The sequence below is a fragment of the Hippoglossus hippoglossus genome, chromosome 5 (genome assembly GCF_009819705.1).
Source record: "Hippoglossus hippoglossus isolate fHipHip1 chromosome 5, fHipHip1.pri, whole genome shotgun sequence".
Classification (NCBI taxonomy): domain Eukaryota; kingdom Metazoa; phylum Chordata; class Actinopteri; order Pleuronectiformes; family Pleuronectidae; genus Hippoglossus; species Hippoglossus hippoglossus.
Genome location: NC_047155.1, coordinates 10,132,981 through 10,155,104, shown reverse-complemented (window position 1 = coordinate 10,155,104; position 22,124 = coordinate 10,132,981). Strand labels below are relative to the sequence as shown.

The 22,124-nt window shown below is 41.2% G+C and overlaps 1 protein-coding gene and 1 long non-coding RNA gene across 2 annotated transcripts; one reads left to right on the top strand and one right to left on the bottom strand.

Annotated features, from left to right (window-relative positions):
- Window positions 1–795: 795 nt before the first annotated feature.
- Window positions 796–6,092, top strand: LOC117761073. Its single transcript, XR_004613783.1, has 3 exons — window positions 796–1,005; window positions 5,360–5,403; window positions 5,489–6,092. It is a non-coding gene; the product is annotated as an uncharacterized LOC117761073 (long non-coding RNA).
- Window positions 4,427–21,344, bottom strand: myg1 (myg1 exonuclease). The gene is made up of 7 exons (XM_034584663.1): window positions 20,970–21,344; window positions 19,912–20,024; window positions 16,716–16,875; window positions 15,590–15,739; window positions 13,826–13,948; window positions 12,937–13,118; window positions 4,427–4,904 (listed from the first exon to the last, which is right to left on the bottom strand). Exons 1-7 carry the CDS (start codon window positions 21,234–21,236, stop codon window positions 4,715–4,717), a joined length of 1,185 nt encoding a protein of 394 aa, XP_034440554.1. The 5' UTR covers window positions 21,237–21,344; the 3' UTR covers window positions 4,427–4,714.
- Between the last annotated feature and the right edge of the window lie 780 nt (window positions 21,345–22,124).

The following is a 22,124-nucleotide window of genomic DNA, read 5'->3' as shown; positions in this document are numbered from 1 at the left end:
CAGTCAGTGGATTTCTGAGAAAGCATCACTCACTTCCACACGAGTTATTAACTTAATTACTTGCAGGTTTAATTAGATTTTTCTGTCACTCGTCATATCTTCCTTCAAAAAATTGGATTTAATCACAAGTGAGAGACACACACGCACACACACACACACACACACACACACACACACTGTATAGAAGTCCAGCTTTTATATTATTTATATTGTGAAATGTCCCCTTCAAACCCATGCATGTGCAGTAGGTGTCACACTGAGGTGCAGATACAGTAACTGTACATGTGCGGCTGTCGGGGTAAAACAAAGATGAGTGGAGAGCTCAAACAAATAAGATTAAAGGGAAGATGCACCTCTGATCACTCACGTCTGTGTTTCAAGGCTCATTGTTGGAGGTGAAGTGGACACACACACTTCATCCCTCATGTGATGTAAAGACCGCACACACATCACAGATCCACTCGGCATCATGGTGGAAATGAAGAGTGATTTCCACGCATAATGTATCAGTCAGATGCATGCATGGATTAACAAACACGGGAGAAGAAGGGCACACGGAGACACACTTACCCGGGGTCACACATTTCCCTATAAATAACAAGGACGAGACTTCAGCACACAATTCACACACTGTGTAGAAAAATGATATTCAAGGGGGTTCGCTCTCAGCATGAGTGCCCCCGCTATCGTTTTCCTCCTCTATCATGAGCAGCAAGAATATCTGTCCATCTACCAGAGGAGCCCTCAGGGGGGGAAGGACGAGTCTGACAGCCCCAATGGCAAAACATATCCGTCCTCTGCCTGTCCCGCTCCCGTCAGCCTGCTGAGAAAAAAAAACTATGACGAACATTTTGACTGCAAGTCAAATATAGTACAGAATGCTGCAAGTATTTATATTTAAAAACCTGTTTGCAGCTGAATTTCTGTGAATCTTTTGCCCATGATTGTCTCCAGTGGTGCCACAGACAGGGTGGCGGACAAGCTGAGTTTTGTGGAACAAAGAAAGTGCATAACTAAAGAGCCTGTTATTATGTTCTCCTTTGATATATTAAAAGACATATTTTTAGCAAAATAAGAGGTCAACGCCCTGGCTGAGCATTTCCACCCTTAACACTGCAGTAACCAAATGCCAGTCTGAGGTTACATCCGTGTACGTTTTTGTTTGAAAACGGCTTTTTCAAAATAAATCTATCTCCATCCACATGAGTGTTTTGGCATCATATCAGTTTTAATCCCTAACACTCCTGAAAACATCACGTGACCACTGACGCACACTGGGCATGCGAGTGCTGGTGCACACAGGAATAACTTGAATAATTGCTTGATTCCTTATGAATTTAACTGCATAACAGCTTAGAAGAATTCATTTTCCATATTGCGTTCTACTCTAGGAGCCGAGCCTATAGGGCCTGTTGTTGTGATATGAGCTTGAAGAATCAGCAAAGTCTACATCCCAATAAAGACCCAATCAGCAAGTAGCTGTGAGTGTCGATGCCATTGTTACCTGTCATCTGTTTCTGCCCTTCTTTACGAAAAACACGGCTGCAGAGTTTTCTACTAAAACGGAGCTAACAGCGTTTTCAAACTTAGCGGCTCTAAAACTCCAGACAAGTGTAGACGCCAGGAGTTGATGTGTTTTTTTAATGATGTTGAGCAGCATGAAAAAAAAAGAAACGGATCTAGACAGCCAGGGTTTGTGAAGACGCAAACGTAAATGAACGCAGATGAAGAGTAGGGTGGGGCTATATTAGCATATTAATAGATCCCAGTAACAAAATGAGGAGGGAAGGTGGATTTACATTTAATCCATTTTAAGACCAAGAGGAGAATTTCTTGTCAAGACAAACTTCTTGAATGTGTAATTTTGAGGAGCAAAGGAGAGTTGTAAGGTCTGTAAAAGGCTGCGGGAGTGGGAAAAATGTGATTTGGTCTATTTTCCTGCTCACTGAACTGAGATGAGAGTAAAAGCCACGATTTGGGGTGAGAGGTTCAATTTACAGCAAGAAAAATACGAGTCCAGTCGGGAGAGGATGTGGACGTGCACTGGCATTTTTTTTTTTATGTTTCGGGAAGCTACTGAAAAAGATGTTCATGCCTGGCAGCAGTTTGTTGATGACAGTGTGAACTCCAGTGAAGTGCAGCAGTTTGACATCACCGTGTTTTGTTTGGTTCTCGTCCTCCGGGGGGGGGGGGGGGGACACTGAATGAACCTCACACAGATCTGTAAACAGAGGGAGAGGTAAAGATCTGACAGCTCGGAGCAGATATGCGCTCTTTCAAGACACGGAGCGCATGCTTGGTTGTGATTTCTGTCTATTATCCAGCACAGCACGCACGTGTGGCTGTTTGGTGACTACGCCTGGTGGAGTGGGTGAGACGCTGATATACAGCCAGTGGAGCATTTCTTGTAACCAGCCTGACTCTCTCATGGGAATGAATCCACTAACAACAGGTCAGGCTGAGGGCAGGTGTTCTGCTGAGACTCTCAGTAGCCATTTTTTCCCCACTGTGGCCAACTGGGACTTGCCAGGGCTGTCGCCTGAAAATTGCTTACAACTCAGGAGCAACACACAGTTTAATCTGCTGCTGTGTTGTAAAAAAACTACAACGCAGAGGGGGAAAAAAACACCCCCACTGACAAAATACAGTATTAAAAAATATTGCTTTGTAGGTGATTTGACAGGGAAGGATTTCATGCTGGCTCGGCCTATCTGGCTCAGTAGGAGGAAGCATTGGGTGGGAATGAATAAAACAAACAGAAATGGGGGGGAAAATGCAGGAAAATTCTTTCGAGGATTTAAAAATCCGGTCAGCAAGTGCACTTGATTGCGAAAAAGCCTGAAATTGTGCATGCGAGGGTAAAGTGGTGGCTGGAAACTCAAATCAATACATATTAGGCTACAAATGTTTTTTTCCCCCCCTCTCCTTTCCTTTCAATGTGATGTTTCTCTCAAAGCGTTTGCAATTACACCGTCACATTGAACACACCGTCGCAATCTCATGCCTCCTTTCAGCGAGGGAGGCTGGAAAAAGAGGGGGGGGTAATCATCTGTATCTCTCATAACAACACAAGGCTGCCTGGTAGAGATTACAATGAGAACCATGTGACTTTAAATGGCTGTCACAAATGTGTATAGATTGGATTGAGACCTTGGAAAAGGTCCAGCACAATAGAGCGGAGTAATAACACTAAAGTGTGTGTGTGTGTGTTTGTGAGAGAGAGGCACAAAGCTAGATGTCTTTTCTAAATCCATTATTGCTCTCTCAGGTAAAAGGAGACAATAACTCAGCACTTGAGACTAGATACAGATCAGATCTTCATTGTTGTGACTATTATGTTTGCACGTGATTTTATTTAAAGGTGTCTGATGTTTCTATTTGTGAGCAGTTCTCACTCGGAGCATAAGAGGCTTCTCTGTTTCATAAGCAGAGGAACATTAACAGCACGTGAATGATTTTCTTTATTCTCTGCTCGGGCATTTGCACTGTGATGTAAATAAAATAAAAATGATAGAGCACGTGTTAGACGGGGCAGAGGCAGTGAGGGAGGAGTAACAGGTAGAGCGACGGGGGAATGAAAATTTGGCGCATTAATAAGAAAATTCAAGGCCCACCCCCCCCCGACTTTATTACAGGGAAATTGACTGTACGCGGCGTCTCACTGTGGAGGTAACCTTGTCACGACACCGGCTGCCCCAACGAGAAACTCTTTGTGCCGCGTGTAAATTGAATTTTCTCTGAATTAAACAGGCCTCATTATTGACGCTTTGATCGTGCAGCCGGCAGAAGTGGCCCCAGCATCTCTTTGTAGTGCTGCAGTTCATTTAGGCACGTCTGCAAATGAAAGGATAACACCGCCGTCCAGGTGCGTCCGTGTGTGCAAACCCACCCTTGAAAGGAAAAGTCTGTGGTAGTCACAGGCTTTGAAGACGCCGGAGCTGGTCGATGAGTGGGCAGCTGATGTTCCACTATTAATCCAAATATGATAACAGGAATACGGGTCATGTTAACAGCTTCTGAGTTAAGTCTTATTCAGAATTTTGCATTTTCTGATTGAGATGTGGGTTATGTTGATAATATTTGGATTTATTCGGACATGTATATCAGCACATTTGGAATATGTGACCAAAAAATATTTGTCAAAGCAGCGGTACAGGTCAGACCGTATATAAAGATGAACGACGTGTCAGCTCCCAAAAAATGAAGCCAAGGTTTCTCTATTGCCAAAGATCGTTCTTATCACACTGACCTGTGTCAAAATGTTAACTTAGTGTTAAATCAGCTTTTATCATCATTTTTGGAAAAAGGGAACCTGGAATATCTTGTGCATTTGAACGTAGTGAGCAAAAATCAAGAGAATGGGAAACGGGGGATTGGGATTTGTGGATTCAACCAAATACTGAGATGTTTCAAGAAGACCAGAATATAATCCAAATAGTTTTTTATTTCAAATGAATACCGAAACAGATTTTAGTACAGATGGGGAGAAGAATAACATTCAGAGTGTTTATAGACATAGGTATTAGGGAACTGGTCCAAGGTTATTTGGCTGCCATTTCCATACCATCCAAATTCTGGCAAAACAGAACAAAACATTAGCCCTGGGTGGGACGAACAAACTTCAAGCTAGGAAAATAACATTTTAATCCTTGCCATCCTCTCTGAGGACTAACCCCGAGAACAAAATGTGCTGTTGGCCACCTTCTCCAACCGGTCAGCTGCTTCCATTTGCAGGGGACTGGGCTGCAGCCTGCAGGGTCCTCCGGGCCATCTCCAGGGCGCCTTCCTGGGTCTTGTTCCCGCCAATAAAGCCTCCAGTGTGGACGAAGATGCAGCCCTTAATCCCACTGAGCTTCGACAGCGCATCGTCTCTGACGCCACGCCACTCCTCTAGCAAGGACAGCCTGGGAGAGGAAGACAGAAGGGCAGGTTGGCTCACAGATGGAGTACGCTATGTGGTCAGCTGCTCACTTCCTGTTGACACACTGGGCTGTACATGTCTGCACAAGCAGAAAACCAGCAATTATAACACCACTTCTAACCCAGGAATCCTATTAACAAAATATCAGTGTATGAAGAGAATCAAACCAAAGAAAACTACTTTCATGTTCATTGTTTGAGTCACTTTTTAAAGCAAAAATACCCCAAAATTTCTGGCCATATCTTCTCAACTGTGAAGATTTGTGTCCTTGCTTTGTCTTATACAACATTAAACAAAGGGTCGATGGGTTTTGTGCTGTTTTTTGGACAAAACGACAACAAAGACATTTAAAGATGAGAAGTAAATGATGATGATTTCCTTCCGTTATTTTCTGTATGGCTTCTGCAGTAAGACTTGAATTGCTCTTTGTATTTTCAGATTCAATGACCTGGAGAATGTGAGGTAAACTGCTGCCATTAAAGGTAAACTGCAGTAACCCTCGCATACAGCGCCATTGCAATCAGTCCCAGCAAAATGACGACTAAAACCAGCTTTGTCCCTCTCCAGTGATGTGGAAAAATCCCAGATTGGCACCGCGGTCGGAGAGACGAGCGGTGGCAGCGGAGACAACAGGCAATCTTACGAGGTCAAGAAAAGATTGGTTCTGCCAGGGCTTACGAGCTGACCCCAACAAAGTGTCTTTGGATGTCGCGTACACAGGCTGAAAATTCATAAAAATGTAGAGCAGCTCATTTACCACCCACTGGAAGAAGCACAGACCCGTCTACAGCCTGGCACATGGTTTAAAACACATTACGTGATGGTGTGTGTGTGTGTGATTCCTGCCTTGATGGACTTATTATCTCCTTCCTCTCAGACCACTGTATTGTCCGTATGTATAATAATTGATAGATTTAGTCGTCTTTGATACTGATTCTGATTCCATTCTGACTCATCACTTCATCGCTCGCCTCTCTCCCTTCCACTGCTTCTGAAATAGACTTGAAAAGCCCTTAAAAACTCACTCAATCTGCTAAAAGGCATCAGGTTTCATTATAAAATGTCATGTTAACCTCGGGCTTCTCTTCCTCGCTGTCACACGCTCGATGAAGTATGGAACAGCTCAAACCTTTGAGACTAAAAGTGAAATGGCTGTCAAAAAGTTTGAAATGAGTCAAATGTTTTCTCTCCTTCTGAGTTTTCCTTTTAAATATTCTTTACCATTCTGTATAACATAAGATTCAGGATGTGAGGAGCTTCTAAATCCATCAGAAATCACACGAAAATAATTGTTGATGTGTACACGTGCACTGAAACTCGATTTTTCTCAGACTCCTCTCACCGGCAGTCTGTACAATCTCATCCCCATTAAGACTGTCATGAGACAACATGGGGAGGAAAGCATGACGAACCCGTAATCCCTGTTAAATGAACCGAGCAATCAATAGCTCCCCAGTACGGCTGGAAAACGAGCTCAGCGGAAAGGTCAACAGGGCTGGTAATGAGGAAAAGAGTAGGAGGGGGATGACTGTTGTTATGACAGGCCATGAAGCTCTGATTCTCAAGATGACCGATGTCTAAAAATAAGGCCACGATTAGCAAATTACTCTTTTCATGGGATAAGACCCCCCTCCCCACTAAGACCTTTATTAAACCATTATGAGACAGATACTGGGAGAAGCTGCTTAATTAGGAATATAAATGGGACAAATCTGCTTGTATTTAGAGATGTTGTGCCCAATCGGAATTATGACGGTCATGTGTTCAGAGGTATTCAATTCTCCTGCAGTTTGCTGACTCAATTTCTATAGTAGAGAGTTTAAACATGTTTCTTTCTTGGAGAGATGCAAGTCCTTTGCACACAAGGCGTTTTTTTCATGTGATTCATCTGTTATTAATATTTTGTGAACCTACGTTCAGTCAGCGCTGGCTTTATGTGCGAATGTTGACGGACAATATTGCTGCTTTTGGTATGTCGCTTTCGACATGTACATATCTAACCAATCAGAATGTGTGTTGTTGACGTCACACTTTGAAGCAGCAGTAGTAGAACCACTTCTTCCTCTATCCAGTCTGATATTAAGTATATTTGTAGATTATTTTTAATACATTAGTCTTTAGACATTGCTCAGTTGTTTTTGCCTTTAAAGGGATACAATGTAACTTGAATTTAGGATCACGCAACAGGCAACAAGAAAATGAATGGAACATTACGCACAGCTGGGACTGTTTACGAACAAACAGGACTTTCGTTAAATTAAATTTTAACTACGATCTTGGGGCCAGTTTCTGCAGCACTTCTTCAATCTGTCCACCAGACATCCTGAAATATATCATGAAGATGCTGTGGTTCAGTTTAAGCTCCTGAACCGAGCAGTGAAACTCGCCACCTTCTCTAGTATTGTTGTACCCAGGTGTATCATCCTATTTTCTTCTTATCAAATAAAGCACCAGACCAGAATTGCTTTTTTTTCCTGGCATATTTTTATAATTTATTTGTTCACTTCAGGCTTAATGTGATCAGTCAGGTGCAATCGAAATTTGTCTCAGAATGCCGTTGATGGCAAAGACCTAAACATGAGGTGCCAAATGCTCCTGCAGCCTGCTGACTCAAAATTCATGGACACAATTTATGTGCTAGAGAATTTAAACACTTTACTCTTCTTCTTTCAACAGGAGCCATATACCAGAGATTTAGTCAATTGATCTCAAAAGAGGGCAGAGTGGGAAAAAGAGACGAATATGATCTTTGAAAGAAAATGATAGAATTGTTTCTATTTTGTCTTCTCATCATGATTGTTTTTTTCATAGCTCCTAGCTTTTCATTCTCAATTTATCTTAGATGTCACAAACATTTGATCTTCAGTTGAATGTCTAAGAAAGCTGTAACTTTTCAGATAATCGCTAAATCATTTTCAATACATTTTTAAGCAAAAATGTCAAACATTATCCAGTCAAAGGTTTTGATTTGTAGGGATTTGCTGCTTTTTCTTTTATTTCTTTATATCTTTTATATTTTTATCTCATCCTCAACTATTGGGACAGGTAACCAGGGCTTTTTTTGGAAATTATAATTACTGTTTTCTGAACATTTAAATGATCTAATTATCTCTTAATTAAAATATATATTTTATTTATTTTTCCAGTAATGTTCTTATTGACCTAGTCATCTTTCATCATTATCCTATATTACCCTATATTTTACATCTCAGTGGAAGGACTGCTTCCATCACCCTCTTCCTTCTCCCACCTCACATTTCCTTAGCAATGCAATGCTGATCAAAATAGACCCTGTTCTCCCCCAGGTGCAGTAGCAGGGACACGGGTGATAACAACACACCTTTCGCAAGTCGGCACTTGCACACTGGAAGGAAGCAGGCCACCCAGAGACAGAGCCATCTGGAGCTCTGCTTTTTATCCATCTCAGTGGCCATTGTTCTTGTGTCGCTCTACACAGCAACTACCCTGTTTGCATTACATCAAATCTTTTGAGGTATGACCACACACGGGTGCCTGTGTCTCTTAAGTTGAAAGGGCTGCCGCCTGATGAGATTCTGCAACAGAGTGGGGGGAAAAAGCTGAGCACAGGGATGAGGCGAGGGAGGGGTGGAGGGTGTGAAAGGTGAGAAGGCGAGATAGGGATGACGGAGGAAGTGGGGGGAGAAATTTAACAGGAGGGAGCAAGGCATATAGGGAAAAGGTGATGAAATGGAATTGGGTGACAATAGGAATCAGACAAATACTGTATGTTAGAGAAAAAAGAGAGACAGAGAGAGAGGAGGAAAAGAAACTAATAGGAGAGGAAATAGAAAGGAACAGTGCAGCCAGGCTGAAATCAAACAGATATCCCAGTCTCTTCCTGTTTCTTTGGGCATGATGTGCTCTGGAAGCCCCCTACTGCTCCCAAGCAGCCCACAGTGAATCATTGATGAGACTTGTCAAACCAGGGATAAAAGCTTCAGTGCACATACTGTCAGAGGAAACGACACATTCTAAAAACATGGCGGTCAGGTGGACCCGTGGCTAAGAGACCATCTGCTGTGGTCGTCTGGTCTAATGTATCGGAGATGTAAAGTCAATATTCATACAGTCCGACATTTTAAATTCTTCTCAAAGGGATTTAGTCTGAACAACACAGGGTCTACAGATATACACAAGTTCAATTTATGAGTTTTAAAGACCATTTTTACCAATTTAAATTCATTTTAAGACAAATCTTGCAATGGAAAAAGTATTCCTGGCTTTTATCCCTTAAAAGCATCTAAATCAGCAAGTTACATGTCAATTTCCAACCCCATATCTGATAGGAAAGCTTTTGGTTAACATATGCATGCATGTATAAAATTATCAATAAAAACTGAACTTGACATGTTTTGACACCGAAATTACATTACATTACATTTAGCTGACGCTTTTATCCAAAGTGACTTACAATAAGTGCATTCATGATGTGGTGATGTGGAAACAGAGTGTTCCCACTGACTGACGCAGAGTGTTCTAAATGGGGATGGAAATGGTGAGAAGAGATAAAAAGTGTGATAAGAGTTTGTAAGAGATGGAGCCAAACAAATCAGCCCATTTCTGAATCGTATCCAAAAATGAAAATGGTTATCAGAAAAAAAATATTTCCCCGAGTCAATATTTTTCATCTCTATAGTTTTGTAAAGCACAAATCACAACCAATATTCTTTCACCTCTGTCACTGGTGATTAAGTGGAGAAGACTCAGCAACATTGCGGTGGGAAAGATTTTCTATACCCGGTGATTTCCATACTTTCCATGATTTATTTGTGGCAGTCGGCAGAAACAGCAACACTGACCCACACATGCTGATTTTCTCTCTCAAACACACAGACAGCAAACCTGCCTGTGAGAAGTCTGAATCAAAGCACCATAAAATGCAGGAGGAAGGGATGTTGTTGGGTTTTTCCTGTTAGAGGCTGTTAGAATTTGTCTGGGTAGTTGAGGTACGTTGCACAAACTGCAAGTCAATGTTGACTGCTCGTTCAAATAGATAACACTAATGTTTTTCAAGTCTGATCCTGCATGTCGGTAAATTGAAAAAATGTTTTCAAAGACATAGAAGGGCTCGTCCTGAGGCGGCACGAAGACAGTCTGGGCGAGAGGTCTTAGCAAAACCGATTACCTAGAAATCACACAAGGGAAAGCTGAACAGTGCGATTAGCTTTCCAATTAATTGGTTTTGAATATTTCCAGAGTTCAACCAGCGGTGCTACGGCAGCTGCATGAAGCAGGGGGAGAGGGTCAGGAAGAAATCGCAGTAGCTAATAGTGAGAGAAAAGAAGGAGAGGCGGCCATGCTGCTGTGGGAGAGCCAGTTAGGGCTGCACCAAACGTACACTGGTTTGCACTCTGCTGTACACAGTGTAAAATGTTATGAGCAGTAGCAGCGGGTCAACGTGCAGAAGATGCTAATCAGGTAAACAATTCCCCTCTAGAGGCAGGGGACACAAACTTCAGGGGTGTTAATTATCTGGGAAAATTAACACATCGGGTCTTTGTCTTGTCAACACCATTTTCTACTGAGTGGCACTGGGTGTCACTAGTGAATATTAATGTGATTTAATGGGCACGGATGAGGGAGCTTTCCTTTAAGTGGCAGGCTTGTGGGGTGAAGTCCTCATTATGACTAGGAGATGAGAAAATGATCAACAACTAGGCACTAATGCACACAGCCCGGAAAGGTGAGATATTTACATGTATGGCACAAACAATCCAAAGTATCACAACATCAAAAAATATTAAAAGATTCAAATGGAGAATAGTGATTCTAATGCAATACTATTTTGTCCATTTCAGCGAGTGTCTCCTCAGCGGCTGCGAGCTGACCCGTCTGTGTTTGTGCTAATAAAGGAAAACTAGAGGACCACGTACAGAATCCAGGAAAGTGTCCCCCTTCTTTGATGTGCTGGCTGTGCCCGAACCAACTTCAAGGTTGCAGAAGGTTGGTTAGAAGAGCAGACTGATGATGGTGATGTGGAAACAGAGTGTTCCCACTGAGTGACGCAGGGTGTTCTAAATGGGGATGGGATCATCTGCCATTGAAAAAATTCCTCAGTATCACACGGATGAATGAGGAAAGAGAGATTTTTCTTCTCTGCAATTGCAATGAGTAAGAGCATGTTTCTGCAACCAAACAACTGCATTGACTCAATCTGCAACATATCTAAAATCATTGGTTTCTAAAAGTGTACTGAACATGCGATGCTAATTTGTGATCAGTCCAGCAAGAAACACAAGAAGGACCTTCATGGTACACAGCTGAACTAAGACAACACATGAGGGTTGGTCCCAAAGATTTCAATATGAAGGGGAGAATTACAACAGATGACATAGTTACTTTATCTGTAACCAATGTTTGTATAATAAAAAGTAAAAAAAGGCCAAAGCACTTAACCACCATCACACTGAGACAGAGACATTATCCTATGGTAGACAACCAAGATGTGTACTGATAGGTCAGCTGACAGGTCCATGAAAGAAGAGCATCCAGGAAGTATATAAAAGAAAAAAGTTGCAGTGTACTGAACTAGTGGCAGAATGATAGACAGATGAATAGTGTATTGATCCCAAGGGACATTTGGAATAACAAGAGAGAGACTGGAGAGCAAAAAATTTGGCTGCCGAAATTGTGCATTAACAGTTGATATTTTTTGCAAAAAATACATTTCTGTTTAATTAAAGCACATTCAAATACCGAAGTACTGGTTTCTTCATTGCTTATATTTAAAGATAATTGGGACAGCTAATCTAACAAGCCTGTGTTGTTCAATAGAGCGTGAAACTCACATTCATAATAATCACCTTCATAAACATCTTGGAGCATGTTTAAATAAGAATGACCCAGCCTGCTGTATGTGAAGCAGAGCGTGCAATTATCATTAGGAAAACTAAAAAGGAAACACCTGAGTGAGAAAGGTGAGCCTGGAGAAAGGGCTCAGGAGGTATTGGGTTTGTTTACATCCTTTCAAACCCTTTGAGACCAGTGTGAGAAGAAAACAAAGAGATATTCTCCCCGGATGACATGTCAGCCCTCTGTGGCTAGTTGTCAAATTGTCCAATAAGTATGAAAGTGAAATCATCTGTCACCAGAGCTCATCGGGGAGACTCCGGAGCTCTGTCTGTCACTGGGTTTTCCACAGGTAAATAAATAATAAATGAATAATAAATAAATCAATCCCGTCTGTGAGAACCTGTTTGCTAGTCAGGGTCACAACATCCCTGCAAGTTCTGCATTCTTGATTTCTGCCAAGGTAACTCATGCAAGGTGCTCCTTATACACTTCAGATCAAAAGCTCATCACGCAGAATGGCAATTTCATTCTGTGGGGGGGGGGGGGGGGGGGGGGGGGGGGGGGTGGGGGGGGGGGGGGGTGCCGGTTACCAGGGCACCTGCTGCAAGCCACCTGGTTCTTGAAATACCAAAGTGAAAGTGGCATCGACATCCTCAGCAAACCAAAATCCAGGGTTTTCCCTCATCTCCAATCCTGTTTGTAATATTCATGGACACGACCTCAAGGTGCAGGTGGGGCGAGGAGAGTGTTTGCATCGGGAGGATCAGAATTGCATCGCCGCTCTTTGCAGATGATGTGATTCTATTGGCTCATCAGGCTGTGACCTTTAGCCAACACTGGAGCGAGTTGCAGCAGAGTGTGAAGGGGTCATGATGAGACTCAGCACCTTCAAGTGTGAAGAATTGGTTCTCAACCCGAGTGACGGAGTATCTGGGGGTTGTGTTGGTGGATGTGACGAGGATGGAGCAGGAGATTGACAGGTGGGTTTAGTGTGACATCAACAGTAATGCGGTGCTTTGTACCGGACTGCTGTGGTGGAGAGGGAACTGAGCGTGAAGGCAAAGCTTTTAATTTCCCAGTCGATATTTCAACCGTAACTTGAAAGTGACGTCTGGGTAGTGCCCGAAATAATAAGAGCTCAGACACAAGTGTCTTAAATTCGTAGTTTAGCATAATATTTTGAATTGGAAAAATAGAATTACCTGTTATTAAAGGTGTGGAGCCCAGCGGGAACACACTGGACCCTCCACTGTCCGTTCTGGTCTGGGTACAGGACAAACTTGATGGGCGTCTCCACCTTGAGATCATTCTCCAGGGCAAACAGATGCTCCTTCCAGGGACACCCGCCCTGGGAAAACAACAGAACCTCTCCACTGGGATCTACCTGGAGATGTGAAGGGAACCGTGAAATTGCATGTTATACGCAAGATAAATGAGAAACACAAAAAAAGGGGAGCGCTGTAATTTTGGAGAGAGGTGACAATTGCAGTTCTTTGTGTAATTTAGAAAAAAAATTATCTAATGTTACACCTTCATAATCAAGTTTGTCAATATAATAATGTCTAATATTATATAACGTGATGTAACAGAAGCTAAATATGAGACCAGAACAGTATATTTTTTCATTATATTCGAAATAAGTATTTCAAGTTTTCAAAGAACTGAAAATAGAAAACAACACAGATATGAATCATGCAGCCACTGCCAAATATCTCCATTAGGGATTTTAAAAAAGGTACATGTATTATGACTATCATTGAAAAGAATGTAATCAATTAAAATGTTATGTTATCAAGTGCTCAAGTGTTTTTTTAAGTTTTTGGAATAATTTAAGACTGTTCTGGCTCCATAGTAAACTACCCTCATCTCCTGGAGGAGCTGGCTGAACAGTTATTTAGTTATTAGTGTGGTTGGTATAAATGTGTATTACATACAACACGTAATCTACACAGTAAAATACAAGGAGCTAATTAATTAATAAAAGGTAATGACAGTATTGCAGTATTTCTTTATAACTAAGGTGGCATGAACTCGCGAAGGGAAACAAAAAACTAAATGAAAATATGAACATTAGATCAGACGGTCAAGTACCTGATGTCTTTGCTTAACAGCTTCCTCCACCACCACACGAGCCGGTAACCAGGAGGACTGGTAAAAATCCACACGGTCCAGGAACTCCTCCCCAACCATTTTCATGGCCTTCCTGAAACCCTCCTGGTGAAAACAGGAGTAAACATATACAAATGAATACAGTGAATTAATGTGACAGTAACACTGTAGCATATTGTGAAGGCAGAAATACATTGTTTTGACAACCGACATGACTGAAGATGTAATTTAAATGAAAGAGAAAAATAACTTGGTGCAAAATCCTAATGATCAATCACAACTTTTGTCATTGGATTGTGTATTTTGATTTTGAACCATCTCCTCACTGATCTCTGCAGCAATTGCTTCATCAGCTTCATGTCACATTCTGCACAAACCTCAGTCTGACCTTCCTCTCTCCAACCAAGAGAGCATGAGAAAGACAGATATGGATTCAAACCCATGCAATCATCAGCACGTGTGCACACCATAGCCCACACACACACACACACACACACACACACACACACACACACACACACACACACACACACACACACACACACACACACACACACACACACACACACACACACACACACACACACACACACACACACACACACACACACAGTCTGCCAATGCGGAATCCTAAGCTGCATACATCTGATTGAGGGGTCTGCAATGTCCCTGAGTTCAACAGTTGTGGCTGGAGGAGAAAATCCATTTAGGTTTTTCACTTATCACAAACAGCCACTGTTCAGAGTTCAGCAGGTCAGTCAGCCATTAATTTATCTGCCAAACCTTCTTCCAATTTAAATCTCTCACTTTTTGAAGTGTCAGAACTGTCTCACCTCTCGGCGTGAGTAGGGAAATTGGAGGAAAAGACCAGGACATAAAATCATGTGAACTGAAATATGGTAAAAATTATAAATAGGCTGGTCCACGACAATGGAAAAATGTAGGTATAGTCAACATATATGCAGCCAGGCTGCAGGCATCTCATGAGATTCTGGAGAAAACATTTGTTGTTTCCCTGCAGGCGTTCCACTCCTGCACTAATGAGGATAGAGAAGTCACTCTGGTCCATTTCTGGGGCTCTGTTGTTTCAGCACAACTCTGAACACAGAGCACTGCATTAAACCTGAGGTGTTTACCTCAAGATTCTTAACCTAATTTGTCTTTTTGTTTCACTACAGGTTTCCCAGGTTGTGCGAGATCATCATGAAAAACATTCAGTTATCAAAAACAAAAAGGGACTTCAATGATTCACATTTCAGATTTGTTGCAAGGTGACAAAGGTTATTAACTTTAAACATTCTTTGAGATATGTCTTTTGTTTCTATTGTATTTTTGCTTTTTGAAATGGATATGCTTTTTACATTTCTCTCTACTGATGTAATTTGAGTTTAAAATGTATTGTTTTTAAGTTTATTACCTGTCTGTTGCCAGGCTGAAATATACTGTCACTTTTTAATTGTTTGCATACTGGACGTTGTGTGCAGAGATTTTTATAAAAAGTTTAACTTTGTGTTCATCCTACCTGGTTTATCTGCAGTGAAGATTTCATAATCAATATTTTTTATAAAATGAAACTGAATTTGGTTTATTACTGTTTGTGTGTGTGGCTTATACATTTATATATGCAAGTTATAAGTTAGAATTGTTTAATTAACTGGTGTAATTTAGTTCAACTGCATCAAGCTGATATAGAACAAACTGAGGGAGTACTCATGCACACTCATGTCATCACTCACATGCGCTCACCTCAGTGTCCTGACTCTTGCTGTTCCAGCGTGGGTTCAGGTGGCCGACACGTGCACTCATCGTGCTGGAAACGGCGTAGCGGGGTTCCCCTTCATACTGGGAAATGCCGTTGTCTATGGCATCAACCTCCTCCACAAAGTTATCGTACAGCTGCGAGGAATCGAAAGAGACATGAAACATTATGGAACTGTAGATTTTATAAAGAAGCACTGGCCGGCTAATGCAGTAAAGACATTTGGACTTTCAGGGGAGAGAATTGCACTGAGATTACTGAGATTGATTTGGACACAGTGTGTGGGCATTTACTGGAGGCCAAATTGCAAGGCTGGATCATTAAACCAAGAGGAAATTGGCAAATTGCAGCTTTTTTGCAGTTCACTGGCAAAGCTCCCAGAGCAAGTAGAAGAGGAACAGATATACTGAAACATATTAAGGGCTGAAAAGTCAACTCTCCAGCACATCACAAGGTCAATCATCAAAGAGTTGACATTTTACAAGTGGAACTAAGCTTTGAGGCAAAAATAGAGGAACAGTTTGTTTGAACTGGCTCAGGAGGAGACATGAAACATCCGAGAATAAACAAAGCCTCGTGAGTAAAAGGATTACTGTGGGCTTTCGACAAACTGACACATCAAAACTCCAATGATTAGTGTTATAATAGTGATAATATTCATGGTGACCTCAGATTTAGCTGCTTAATGGGCCTGACCATTTAAATCTCTATGTGCTGAGGCCTCCTGCTGGCTGAGCTGTCTAAATTACATTAAATATAACTGCAGTGTCTACAAATTGATTCTGACGAAGCCGTTTGAACTCCATTTAATTTTCCGAAATATTGGGTCTGGATATTTCCCAGTTTTGCTTCCATATAAAAAACACAGCAGGTGTTTATCCAGTTGTTGTACCTGTGTTCACGACAACAGGAACATGTCTGGAACATTCAGGCGAGGGATGTAAGTAGAGCGTGTAGGAGGCAGGACATGACGGGGAAATTCAGCTGCAGACATCCCATGTTTATGTTTACAGCAAATTGACACAGGCGTCGGCTCTTATCGCCAAAAGCTTATAAAACACAATCAATGGTAATTCACAGCCTGTTGAAAATCTGTTGTCACTCTCCTCCCACCTTGTCATAGAGCACCTCCAGCTGCTTGTCATCCTCCTTCAGCTGCGTCAGCTGGGCCAGCACCCGATGGCCAAAATGCATGTAGACCAGGCCGGCGGAGCTGAGTTTGGTCACCCACGGCTTCTCTGGATTCAAACTGTGGTAGCTGTCTGTAAATGTCCTGAGGAAAAAGAAACCACTCTATTAGCTGACTACTACAGAAACAGAGAAGTAGTTTTAAAAACAGCTGTTTTTCACATTTTATTGACAAAAGATTAACAAATTAATCCTGAAAATAATCTGCAGAAGAACAATAAATGTTCCTGATTGAGGCTACATGATGATTTATTTAGAAAAACAATTTGCACACCCAGTTTATGTTCATGTGGGTGATTCAAAATCATCAGTCTTCTGCTCATTAGCTGCTCAAAAGCTATTCAAAGATTTCCCTGCTGCAGCCAGATGTGTGCAGCACATCTTTGGACACGTATCAGATATCATCAAGGGGACATGTGTCGAATAATCTCTTCAGCTTCAGGCAGCTAGTTGGCATTCGAGAGCTCGCGGGCGAGTGTGTAAGCGTGAGAACACATAAATAAACGCCACCGGAGGTCTCTCCTTAGCCACGTGCTGAGATGGGTGGGCTCCAGTACTGAGCCCTTGCTGGTCATTTAATTCAGGCTTAATTAGGATGCTTGGGCTGCCGCTCAGGCCGTGAAATGAATGAGTGACAAGCAGAGGAGGGGTGTGGGGGGGGGGGGGGTAATCACAGCCATTAAAAGGACTAATTGGCCAAGCTGAGGATTTCTATTCTGATTATCAGGAGATGGGACTGAATGAGTGAGAGGAAAATTTGTGAAAGAAAAGATACAGTTTGCAAAGAGGAGTCGAGTCGTCAAACTAACTGTGAAAAGCTAAGATGTTTCCTTTCTGAGCCGAGGAGCATTTACCAAACTGAACTAAATCAAGGTGAGTGAAGAAGAAGATTAAAAAAAACGTTTAAATATGTCACGTACTATTGCACATCATTAGAAAGAAAAGACCCATTAAGTTAATGATTCAATCAATAACATATTGAAGACAAACGTGATAATAGGCTTTTCAATTTCACACCATTTAAAGCTGAATACATGCTTTTTTAAGGACTAATTTAAACAGCTGTCAACTTTTAACACTTAGAGTTTGAAGTTTCAAATAAATGCAATAACATGATAATACAAATGAGCGTTTGTGACCCTTTCACAAACAAATCGGTAATGTCGACATACTTGCTGATTTACACCGATAAGAAAACTTTTATAAACTGTGGAGAAATTATGTGCATTTTTTATAATAGAGTATATGGTTAAACTGTAAAATTGCATGTCTTTGTCAAAAGAGTTTGATAATGTCATCTTTGGAGTAATCGTTTTTGCAGATATATCAGTTTCGGAAATGTTTTACTCTCCAATATTGGTATTGGCATCTACCTCGCAACGGTCAAGCTTTTAACTGCATCCAGGAATCTCTCTGCTACTTGAGGCCTCACTCAAGAAGGAATGAATAAATGAATAAACAAGCTGTTTCTCCTTCTTTTAGTCTTAAAGCTAAGCTATCCATCTCTGATCTCCTTTTAAAATGACAGACATGACATTCTCATCTAACTTTTGGCAAGAAACAATTTACAAAAACTTTTCCCAGAATGTAATTTTACTCTTTTAGTGGCTTAATTACAGTCTTATTTTACATTGTAATCGTGATGTATTGGTTTTGCTGTCAACTTAATCTGCACATGGTCACCATTTAAAAATTAAAAGTGCTATTGAAATCTAATCGCACTTGGCAGCTCCTTATCCAGCTTCCTGCAGCACCCCAGCCCATCCATCACTGCCATCATCACCACCTTGGCCCCATCTGCATGTGTGAGTGACAGCGGTATTCTCCTGCGGCCCCTGACAGTGTCGTGGCCTCGTGAGCCAACGGCAGGGGGCCGTTCAATTGAAGGGCTAATTATCACTAACCGCCTGCCAGGAAGAGAGCTCCGGCACATCTTTATCACCGTGGTCATAAAAGCTATCGCTGATTATCATCAGGACATTAAGCTGAGACAACTGGAGTGGGCTGATTACTCCACGTGACAAGACTTTGAGTGAATGCAATCACTCGGAAGGAACTTTGGACGGAGATGTAGCAGAAAACACGGAGGCTGGTCATTCGTGATTTAATGCAATCAGGAGGCGTCAAGGATTCCTCTCATCCTTGGTACCAATTATAATGTACATTTATAGCCTTGTTTTCTGGACAACAACATAAAAGAGTGATGGATCTGAAATCCGGTTATATTTACCCGTCTAGAGTTTAGGCTGACACGATGGCGGCAAATAGAAAATATGTGGTTAAATCCAAGGGTAAAGAGGCTCATGTTTACAGATGTATCAACACATGTCGATACAATAATACAGAAATCAATACACACCTCTTCCAACTACACCTTGGCTAAGAAGATGGTCAAAGTCAAGTGTCACTTACATGTAGCACTTTGTAGCTCGGCTTTTTTGAAGCTAATGTATTTGCATGATTCTTGGTGATGGGGTTTGTACCCTCATGGTTTAATGCACTTATAGGAAGTCGCTTTGGATAAAAGTGTAATGTAATATGGAGTCTGTGCATTTGATCCAATGCAGGCCTCACAACAAACACTTACTGATTAACCTCTTGACAATCTTGACAATCTAACTCTTGGGTTGTGTGACTGCAACAGCAGGAATATTCTCAAATTTTCTTAAACCAATGGAATTAACTTTTTGCTTGAAAATGCACTTTTAACAGGTAATTGGTCATTTAAATAGCTTCCAATTAATCTTTTCTCACTTTGATCTACATTTCTTTTAAATCCAGCTGATACAAATATAGCTGCAAGAAGAAAGCATCGGCAGATAAATGTATTATTACTTATTTAAAGTATGGCTTTATTTGAGTTAATGAGAAAATACATGGTTAATAACAGAATATTGGTGTTCATGTTAACATGTCTAGTGTAACATTTTAAAGCAGGCGAATATCTGTTGTTTAGTAATCATGAGGGCTGTCTCTAAATGGAAAGAGCCATTGTTAATGATGTTTGTTACATTTGTGCTCTACAAATGTCCATATCCTCCCCAATCTCAGTTCATTTTATTCCAAACGTCTACAGAAATCAAAAATAAATCTTAGCAGCAGCCCCATGTCAGTGCCGTACCTCTGGTGATGGTCATAGCGGTGCTTCTTCGGGTCAAACTCTCCTCCCACATCTACAACAATGTCGCACTCTGCCAGCTTCGCCGGGTCCCTGGTCCGGACGATCTCAGCATCCTGAGAAAGGAATAGAAGGATTTGTGGATCTGTCAGGATTTACTATCAAGTCTCTGGTAAAGTGGAAAAGAAGATCTCCAGGAAGTAACTGACATTTCATGCCCAGGCCTCATTTAGGTTTTATAAACCACATCAAACCTAGAGAGAAACACATTGAAATGAATTCAATGACGACAATTAACTATGTTTTTAATGTGGCCATGATTGGATCCAATGGAAATAAGCCTCTTGCAAAATGGGGCTCTAACCTTCAGTAAATATATCCACATACAATACTGAAGACACTTTTATACAAATACACAATGAGCATTATATCTACACACAGTGTGATAATGTGTTTAAAACATCTTCTGGTTATTATCAACTGGAGTAAGACTGGACGATACAGTGACAGATATCGTGACATGAGTTGTGTGTTTGTCATATTGTGACGGCTGCAAAAAATGTAATAAAATATGACATGAAACCTTTCTGAGAAAGATGTTTTTAACACCAGCACCTGTTACAACTCAGTCAATTCCTGCTGAATTGACTTATTTCTTGAACACTGACAATAACATTGTGTCACTTTATAAAAAGGTACTAAAAGGATAAAGTAGAAACACATAAGTCTGATGAACATGTTGCTCTTTCAACCTGACACATAATATTTAGAATTTTAACTAGAGATATTATGGATCTTGCTTGTTTAAGGGAGATCAGCATCTTTCTACACAGCAGCACCCCCGTCTGGTGCGTTGTCACATTACATGGGTCTGGTGTAACAGTTACATAGGACCCACAGCAGAGAAACACAAGAAAACATCTGTCCACAAACACCTGCAGGATTCAGTAACATCCAGATGTGCCTCCAGTGTTCGGGTTTGTTACAAAGCAGAGGTCAACACACACTGTGGTGTTAAACAGCTGATGGGGCATTAGCCACACGTTAGCATCTCCTCTCACCTTGTACTCGGGGAGCTGGCGCAGGAAGAAACAGGCCAGAACCTCGTCACAGTGGAAGCTGCCGTTGTGGGTCCCGATCTTTGTCGCCGACATGTTTTCTGAGCGGAGTCTCTTCGCTTCGCTGGACATGAAACGAGCTGCTGCGCGAGTCTCGTCCACAGGGAGCAAACAGCGGAGGTTGGCGCGCGGAGCTATGAGCCGTGAAACCCTCAGCGGTTTAGTAATGTTTGTTAAAATCCTGTTTTTAATCACACTAAGTGTTATCATACCGGGTGCGACACGTTCATTCACAACGGACCGCGTTGGTGGTGGTGGCAGCGACGGAAGGATTTGGCAGCCGGACCGGATGTGGTGCGCTTGTTTTGAGAACCGGAGAACCCCGGAGAGGATATTAGTCTTCTTCTTCTTTTTGTTGCATTACGGCAGCTGGCATCCAGAATGTTGCATTACTGCCACCTTCAGGTTCCAAGAGGATATTAGTTTGTTGTTGTTTTGTTTTTTAATATAAATATTCTATTCATAATTATTTTTAATACTTTTTTAAAACGTATATTTTATTATAGTAATGTTAACATCAGCACAACTAAGGTACTAAGAACTGACTCACGATATATTTTCTACAATGTGATTTAAAGTGGAATATATAGATTAAAATGTGTACATTTATTTTAAGCTGCTATTATTCCCTGACAATATATTATTATTATTGTTATTGTTATTGTTGTTATTGTTATCAGTACTACTAATATCATTAATGTTGTTATCATTATTATTACTATTAGTAGTAGTTGTTGCAGTATTTATTATTATTATTATTATTATTATTATTATTATTATTATTAGCATTGCTACTAGACCCAGACCCACAGGGGCATAAGAAGGTTTTCTGTGGCTGAAAAAACTGTTACTATAATATTAGCGGCACAAATATTCATTGTAACTTAAAACTTTTTCCAATTTGAGTAAGATTTTTGAACATTTTTAGTTTTTAATATGTTTTTGTAGTTGTTGTTATTATAATAACCGTAGTGACGTTTTGATTTGTTGGCTTGGTGTTATTTATAATTTGGAAGGATTTCTGTGACCAGCCATTTAAGACGAGATGAAATACGATGTACTGTAACTGGGGTGGGGGGGTGGGGGGGTCGAAGGTCA